Raw genomic sequence first — 9,213 nt, 5'->3', positions numbered from 1 at the left:
CTGAGCAAGGGGCGGGACCTGAGAATGAAAGGTTATATAATTGGTTTCCTGGATCTCACTCGTCCAGTCCTCAACCCTCTGACGTTTCGGCCAACTGTCCGTCTTCTGAAGAGGTAATCTATTATCATTTAGGAATTATCATCTTTCTATTCGTTTTCTCAAAAGTTAAATCGATGTATAAATATAGTTATTGCAACATATTTTTAAGGGTGTGTCCATGTTCCAAGCTCCGTACTAACCTAGTCATTAACTGATACCCTTCTTTCAATCGTTCTTTATAGAGTTTGATAAACTATCGACTTTTTTTTAGAAGATATGTGATTTATGTTATCTAATGTGGTTGGTCGGTGAGGTTACGGTTATATCTAGACTTGTGTCTCTATCGAACTCAAACCCTACTTTGCAAACATAAGCCGAGTCAACGATCAGAACAATGGGAAGAAATTGAAAAGTTACAACATAGGCCTACCATGTTTATTCAAGTTTTCGATCCATGGCTGATCCTCTGCTCATTCATTATTCTCCATTGCCAAATTAATATCCGTATTGAATAGAAGGTGTTGTATACTACAATTTGTTTGGTTTATAAAGGCAATGAGGAAGGATGCCATGATATGTAACGTAATTCATATTTTAATTCAGAAGAATAATTTAGCAGATTCTATAAGCTTCAGAAGAAAAAACAGTGTGGAATCCCTAACTCCTCTTGACATAGAAAACATTGATGAACTATAGCCCAACCTTCTTCCCAGGTTAAAAATAACCTTTAGCTGTTCATTAAACCTAAAAAAGTTATTCTATGCATTCAGAAATGGCAAAGGTCATGTGATAACCAAATGGGATTTTGCAGAACTCATCCATGCAATGCTGCTTGTACTGGTTTGTCTGCACATTGCAATCTATAAATATGTCTTTATAATTATTCTCAAGTGAATCTGCTAAGATAAACCAATAAGCAGCTCTCTTCACTCCAATGGGTACAGCTGTTGCTCCACAAACCCTTTTGTCTTTCCACTTAAATAACTTCATAAATGTCAATCAAAGAACTCCTCACTGAGGAAAGCCCTTCCCGAAAAGGATGGCATTAATTATTGCTTGGGGTTAACAATAGGAAAACGTGAGACGTAAGATATTAGCCGGGCTTCATAACCCGATCCTGTGTTTGAGGCTTCCTGTTTTGGAGGCATATTATCCTCTGTCTAATGAGAGAGCACCCTGCTTTAACTAGGCCAGCAGCCAGGCCAGAGGGTTGTTAGACTGGAACGAACATTTGATTAAGTTGCCTTTTGCGTTTCTTGCAGAATCCCTCTCGAGTTTGGAACGCTAAATCAGCTTTCATCACAATGGCAGCGGTAAGTAGAAAGCACAGACGACTGGAGAAGAGTATGAAAGTGAGGAAGTGGCATGTAGTAAATGGTGTTCGACTGAATTTTAAATAAGCTTTGCGTATGGCTTCATGCATTCATCGTAAAAACTGCCCAATGACAACCGTAAAACCTTATGAGAAATTGCAGTGAAGCTAATTTCTAAGAATAGAACTGCATTCAAAAGTAAAAGTCACTACTTGATGTCCACACATCAAAGTCCACGAAAGCTAACATGAGTAAAGAATGTAAATATTGCAAACCTGTGTGAGATGATGGTGAGTCATGTCGTCATAATAAAAGTACCAACTAGGCTATCCCATGAGGACTGAGCAGTGTTGTGTTGGTTAACAGATTGGTCAGCGTGGCGCAGTGACAGAGGCGGCTGGCTTTAAAGTGGAGGAAGATATCAAGAGACTCAGAGATGCCATGAAGGGGACCGGTAAGAGACACTCAGGAATCAGTCTCCGCTAACTGGTGCTGTTGTTGTTGTTGTTCCCTGAGGAGAAATAATTATTGATTGGTCCTTTTGCCTATTTTCATGAGGCGTTGAAGCCTTTCTCTTCTAATCTCTGCAACCTCATCTTTTCAGGAGGATTATATTCAGAGCCTAAATGAGAGCTTAAATTTGAGAATAGAATGATGGGAAACAATTTAAGAACTCACCTTAACCCTTGATATGACAGTGGAATACACATGATAGAAAACGATTTAAGAACTCACCTTAACCTTTAAATATTGTAATGGAATACACATTATGGAGAACGAACCATTAGCTTCTGGTGTTCTTTTTTTGGTAGGATTCAATGTTTTTTATTTATTTATTAATTTCACAGGGTTGATGGTCATTGACTGTTTCAGAGTTAGCTAATTGCCTACATTTCATCGGCAGTCCCTATAAAGGTCATTTTTTCAAAGTAAGAGCCTGGTCTCACCAGTCTTTCCAGGGCTCTGGATTTGATTGATGGTCCTGCTGGACTCATTGACAACGGAAGGTAGGCAGCTGGATGAGACAAAACTGTTCCAGACAGCATGTTAGCTTGATGTAGCTACAGTAACCAGCTACAACCAGCTACAAGAACAAGAACCTTCCCACTAGTTCAGTAAAAATTGGCAAACCACTGACACAGTGCTGCTTATGGCTATGGTGATCGCAGCAGCAACCATGTTTAGTAGCTAGGATACGGGCAAATACAGTTCTGCTTAACTACAAGCTAAACTGTGTGCATGTAGGCTAGAAAACGGGCAGGTCCTATGGAACTTTTGACCGGTTGTAGGATTGTTCCATAATGCAGCCGACCTTGCAGACATTGGGTTTCTGTTTTTTGTTGACACTGCAGTCGGCATAGGAACTGAAATTGTGTCTTGAAAAGTTTTGGTTAGAGTTTTACACTTTTTTATTGCTGAATGGTTTCATTGTTGCAACAGTTACAGTGTGGGAGGGAAATGTTGTTCGGACTCCCATTTGAACTGATACGCAAAGCAGCAGTGTTATACTTTCTGACAGACTGTGTGTGTGTGCGCGTGTGTGTGTGTGTGTGGGATGGTTTTATATGTTAATGTACAGGCACTGATGAGGCAGCTCTCATCGAGGTCCTTGCCCGCCGTACAATCGCCCAGAGGCAACTTATCAAAGAACAATACAAACAGCAAGTGGGGAAGGTGAGTGTTTGGACTCCTCGTTAAATAGTTGTGTGTTACTGTGAAGCCCCGCCCAAGACAGACGACCGAACAGAACCGTTGAAGAGTTAATACTCCCAAAGGCAGACAATGGGTGTGGCTCAGTGCGGTGTTGTAGATACGAATGTGGGAAGTTAACCATTTATGTGAAAGGAAACACATGCCTACTATGCAGCGTTAGCAGAGATAGAGTCAAGGACAAAGGTTGTCTTTCTAAAGGACACCTTTGGATCGAGTAAAGGGGGAAATGATGGTTCCTAGGGTCATCTGGTTCGATACACTAACAGAGCAGTGTTTACTTCAAATGTCAGAAAAGGAATGAGGAAGCCACCGAGAGGGAAAAGATTTGAAGTGAGAATCCTCGTGGGTAGAAAAAGTGAGTCAGTCAACAGTCTCCAGTCTGAGGTCATACCGTTGTTCTACCGCTTCTCCTTGCAGAACACGCCCTGTGGGAAACACGGCACCAATGACCGTTTTCTATATGTACACACCAAATAGACATGGTTCCCACCTTGAGGAAGGTTACATGTGTAGAATAATTCTGAATTTTTTGCTATTGTAGTATTGGTTTAGTAGTACTTCATTCATGCAAGTTGACTCCCTCTAACAAAGTTTAAGCACTTACCATAGGTATAATTAACCTTAAGTCTTAGTCCTAATTATGTTATTTTGTCTTCTTTGTTTACCATGAAAACGAGTAATCTGAATAAGAACTGCAACAATTAACGGGAATTGGCCGACATCTCTTCAAATAAAGCATGAACTGAGCTTTGTTTACCATGGTTCACTGCTCCCCTGTTAGAGCCTAGCCGATGACCTGGACTCTGAGCTGAGCGGGAACTTCCAGAAGGTGGTCCTGGGTCTTCTGATGCTGGCGCCCGTCTACGATGCCCATGAGCTGAGGACCTCAATGAAGGTCTCAATGACAATCTACTGTCCAACCCTTAGACCCTTCTCACAGACGTGTCATTGTAGGACCAACCCCGGGGTCGCTCGTAACACTAATTACAGGCCTGCTTCTTTTGTGTACAAAAGGCAGATGGTCCGTGGTCAATTTGTGACCCGTGTTTGGCCTACAATGACTACTCTGTGAAAGGGTCTATCGGAACAGACTATTTTATAGGTGGAAAATAAGTTATTTCAACCAATATAAAACTATCTTTGTTCTGTTATAGCTTGTTATGATTTTTTTTTTCCCTTTTTAGGTTGTCCATATGACTTCTATCATCAATTGTATTTTGTTTACTGTTTTTGTAAAGGCATTTTATGTGTTTCCATCTCACTCATCCAGCATTGGTAATGGTTTGTTCCGCGTTGGTTTTATCCAGGTGTATTATATGTTTGTGTATCCAATAGCAATCTATAATACCATATCTCTGATCCTAGGGTGCCGGAACTGAAGAGGCCGCTCTCATTGATATTCTTGCATCAAGGACAACTGAGGAAGTCAAAATTATCAATCTGGTCTACAAGAAAAGTGAGTATCTTGTTGTAATTATTGTTTAACATGAACAATGGGTCAAATGTCTATTGGTGCACATGGCTTGTGTAGGATGACGATGGTGATGATTAATCCTCTTAATTTAAATTGTACTACTACAGTCAAAGGGCTATACGATACATCACAGCAATTTGTAATGAAATACATTTCCATCATGAAAATATAATTTCATGATGTAAAAGACTGTGTGTGTGTGTGTAAATATATCTGACATCTGACATCGGATATTATGCATCAGTCTCCTTGCCTTTGTTTAGCATGAGACAGAGAAATACAGTTTGAAAGCAAACTGCAACATCAATTATTCATGATAGTAATGGCTCTCTAACCCTTTGCAGGCTATTGTTGTGTCCTTTATTTGTAAAGGGCAAGCATTTGACTTTTTTGTGTGTTTGTGTTTTTGTTTCTAGAACATGACAATAGCCTGGAAGATGATGTTTGTGGAGACACTTCTGGAATGTTCCAGAGAGTTCTTGTGTCCTTGCTAACGGTGAGTGAACATAACGTGATGCCAAATGTTAGCATCATTTTGCATAAATGTAGTCTACAGTAAATATAACTCTATGTTGTTCAATTCCATATAAAAAAACGATTTAATTCAAACATGATACAATATTCACCCCACAAAATAAGAGGCATATTTTTTTATAAACTAATGTTTTAGTTCAGGAAAGTGTCACACCACGCCGTACTTATTTTGAATTCACTTTGTTGGCCAATGCGAGTCAAACACCTTGTGGGATTTATTTGAGGATTAACATGTGGTGAGGGCCCATTGAATTGTGGTAGAGATTATCCGTGCTTCTAAAACCATTTTTGGAGGAAAAAGGGTTTTCGGGGCTAAAGAAAATGGGGTTTAGCAGGATTTAATTGATGTGAAGTTAATGTATTGGGTGTTAGGGATAACATTGTCGCTGTGATCCGATTGGGCAGGCTGGGCGCGACGAGGGCACTGCTGTGGACCCGGCGCTGGCGGTCCAGGACGCTAAGGTAGATTAACCACCGCCACTCTGAGTATCTGGATGTCCCTGTGTTGTGGGTGGTGGTGGTTGACGCTCGTGTCCCTGGTGTCCTGTTAGGATATCTTCGAGGCAGGGGAGGCTCGCTGGGGAACGGATGAAGTGAAGTTCCTCACTGTGCTCTGTGTAAGGAACCGGAACCACCTGCTCAAAGGTATTATATAAACCTGATATTATATACCCTTTATAGTAATAACACTTACACTAACAATAACCCCTTATAGAAAAGAACCCCTTATACAAAATAACCCTTCTATTGTATAACCTTTATAGTAATAACACTTACACTAACAATAACCCCTTATACAAAATAACCCCTTATACAAAATAACCCTTCTATTGTATAACCTTTATATAAATAAGATTTACACTAACAATAACCCCTTATACAAAATAACCCCTTATACAAAATAACCCTTCTATTGTATAACCTTCATATGAATAACACTTGTATAAAATAACACCAAATATAAAATAACCCACACCCCGTTCCCCTGGGTGTTGCAGTGTTCGAGGAGTACAAGAAGGTGTCTGGACGGGACATCGAGGACAGCATCAAGCGCGAGATGTCTGGCAGTCTGGAGGAGGTCTTCTTGGCCATAGGTCTGTTACGCTGCTTTAAGTGAGACGTTTTGGTATTGTGTCGAGGATCTGGAACACAGTCATTATGCCATTTGGTCACGGTGTATAAAATAATATTGTCATTCAGAAAATACATGGTTTTGGCCAGTCCCGGCCGAACCTGAGGGTATGCCACTTCCTCGTTTTGTGTGGACGTGCGGAGCTCCGTCCGGGCAGAGGCTAATGCTGTCGTCGGGGTGGACGTTCTGAGACGGTGTAGAATAGTGTTGTGGTGTATGGGGAATTTCATGCAACGTTGCAGGGCTCGACATGGCTGGCTGTTGAAATGGACGGCGGGTTTCAGCAAGATGATTGCAATGTTAAAAGTATTTTTTTTTTTTTGTGTGTTTTTCCTTATTGCAGTGAAATGTCTGAAGAACAAGCCAGCGTTCTTCGCTGAGCGATTGTACAAATCAATGAAGGTAGGAGTTTGACCTCTGAATTTACTATGCAATAATGGGTGTGTCTGTGTGTCAATATGTCTGTCTATATGTATAGATATTTATATATAATTTCCTCTGGACTCACCTAACCCTAACCCATCTGAATTCCCTGATATGTAATCCAGGCTTTATTCGTACCCGACCCCACCCCCCAGAAAGAAAAACATTCACCATAACCATCCAATGCCATTCACCCCAGCCATTAAACCCCTACTTCTATATTCAGAGCTCCACTAAAAATGGCATGCAAATCCACCAGCCGCATTCCTCCCACAAGTCAAACAGAGACAAGGACATAATGGATGAAATGACCCAAGGCAGTGTATACCTTTTAGACTATGGCGATATTTGTGGTCACTTAAAAAACCACCCAAGCTAAGACAGCACAGCAGACACATAATAGCGTGACTGACTAGGGATAGGTTTACATCAATGCCCTTCTAATTGAATCACACAGCAGAGCTGAATTCAGTTCTCAAAATAAGGCTTACTATGTGAGCTAGGTAAATTCCCACAGAATTGCTAACATATTATGAACTTGACAAACCAAGTCCAACACAGCCTCTATAGCAGCCTCTCCACCTGCCCAGCCATCGTACCAATAAATCAATCAGAGAGAGGGAGAGAGAGAGGGAGAAAGAGCGAGCGAGAGAGTTAGGTGTTCTTCTTGCTAGTGAGTTGAAGTCCCAGTTTTTAACGCCCACTTCCTCCCAGGGCATGGGAACCACAGACAGCGTCCTCATCAGGACCATGGTGGCACGAGCCGAGATCGACATGTTGGACATCAAGGTGGAGTTCTTCAAGATGTATGGGAAGACCCTCTACTCCTTTATCAAGGTGACTATTCAACTGGTCCTACCAGACTCTCATACTTCATTTCATTTGCACAGAGAGTCTGGACCTACTCAATTGACAAACGTTAACTCACTTGAAGGCGGGTGTCCGTTGTAGTTTAAAACTATTGGATCGGCCCAGTGCCACTCTGGATCTGCCATAACCAATCGCTAACGTTTGGCCGGCAATCACGTTACGCGCAGGCTGTTAACAAACCAAACACTGTGCGTGAAGATGTCTGTCAACGAGAGCTGACTTTAAAGCATTGTTCTCAGCCACTCCCTCTGTTCACTGATTGGACGCAGATCATTTGTGGGTTGAAAACCCACTAACATACCGCAGACCCAGACGTAGTACTGAAGGGAAATTCAAATTGAGCGGAAATACCTAAGCGGGCCAGGCCAGGCTACTTCTTCTTGGTGATTGCCATCACAAATAGTGTACGGGAAAGGATAATTTTAAGAGCACTATGAATACACTTAAAGTGCATACAATTCACGTTTGTCCACGTTTGTTGGTCTGGAATGGTGACATATGCCGCTTTTCCACTGCATGGTACCAGCTCGACACGACTCGACACGACTCGACTCAGCTCGCATTTTTTGCGTTTCCACCGCGGTACCATGGTATCTGGTACCTGAAGTGGCTGCTTTTTCTAGTACCTACTCGCTCTAGGTTCCAAGCGAGCTGAGCCGATGCTAAAAGGTGACGTCGGCAGACGGCCGGCGACTGATTGGCCAGAGAGTGTGACGAAGTCACGAGAGCGACATGGTAACCATGCTGGTAACATCCATAGCAGCGCCGCAGCCAACATGTTCCACTTCTCCAACTTCTTCAACATGCCAGCTAATAATAGTAATGTGATCGATGTCCTCCATTGTTGTTATGTGGGTTCTGTCCATGTGTGGGTTGTGTATGTGTTGTTTGCGTCGCGTACACAAATACGTCACGGCCCTTTCGCGCAGCCGACCCCGCCCACGTTCAGGAGGTACTATTTGCGGTGGAAAACGACCCGTGCTGCTACCGTGTCGAGTCGTGTCGTGTCGAGTCGAGCTACATGTGCGGTGGAAAAGCGGCAAAAGAGAAGGCTATTTGCTTAACAAATCAGGTGTTGACTTTAGACGATTGCATTGGTACTATGTTTCTTGTGTTTCACTTTTTTTAAAGCTTTTCTTGGGATTCTGTTTGATTTTGGCAGGGCGACACATCCGGGGACTACCGCAAGATCCTGCTGGAGTTATGTGGAGAAGACAAGTAGAAGGCGGAGTCAGCCATGTTGTTTGGTTGCTCGGAAATTCAATTATTTTACACCCTGCGTTTACAATCGGCCCCTGGCATTTCACCTATACACAAGATACCTTTTCGCTGTTATATCCGCCAATAAAAAAACAGTGACATTTTACACCTTTTGTGTTTATCTATTGACCCCGTTCGGATGGATGTTCACCACCGCCTTGTGATAAAAATCCATTTGTATAATTGGGAGACTTTTTTTTTTTGCTCCCATAGACTCGTCTGATCCAATTACCTTTTAATAAAGTACTGAAGCATGATTAGGAGGCCAGCAGAGTACGGTCTAATCAATTTAAGGTGGAAGCTTCATAGATCATGCACACCATCAGCCCATATGTGTGTTCCACGTTTGTCCACTAGGGAGGGCTACCGCAGCTTTCTAGTCTGTGAGACTTGTCTAACATCTCGTGAGACTTTTGAAGCGAAACGGTCCGTATTCCTTAAATGACGTTTTCAGT

The 9,213-nt window shown here is 42.1% G+C and overlaps 1 protein-coding gene across 2 annotated transcripts; it reads left to right on the top strand.

The window, feature by feature from the left end:
* The first annotated feature begins 5 nt into the window (after positions 1-5).
* On the top strand, positions 6-8,862 carry anxa4 (annexin A4). Of its 2 annotated transcripts, none has more exons than XM_060050071.1 (13): positions 6-113; positions 1,302-1,352; positions 1,719-1,806; positions 2,932-3,026; positions 3,847-3,960; positions 4,431-4,521; positions 4,956-5,035; positions 5,479-5,535; positions 5,625-5,718; positions 6,072-6,167; positions 6,549-6,607; positions 7,343-7,465; positions 8,661-8,862. In XM_060050071.1, exons 2-13 carry the CDS (start codon positions 1,344-1,346, stop codon positions 8,718-8,720), a joined length of 966 nt encoding a protein of 321 aa, XP_059906054.1. In that variant the 5' UTR covers positions 6-113; positions 1,302-1,343; the 3' UTR covers positions 8,721-8,862. The 2 variants fall into 2 exon arrangements, with proteins under 2 accessions (XP_059906054.1, XP_059906053.1); XM_060050070.1 differs by having other exon boundaries at positions 8,630-8,862.
* Positions 8,863-9,213: the final 351 nt, after the last annotated feature.

The sequence above is a fragment of the Gadus macrocephalus genome, chromosome 4 (genome assembly GCF_031168955.1).
Source record: "Gadus macrocephalus chromosome 4, ASM3116895v1".
Taxonomy (NCBI): Eukaryota; Metazoa; Chordata; class Actinopteri; order Gadiformes; family Gadidae; genus Gadus; species Gadus macrocephalus.
This window is presented reverse-complemented; position numbering and strand designations above follow the sequence as displayed.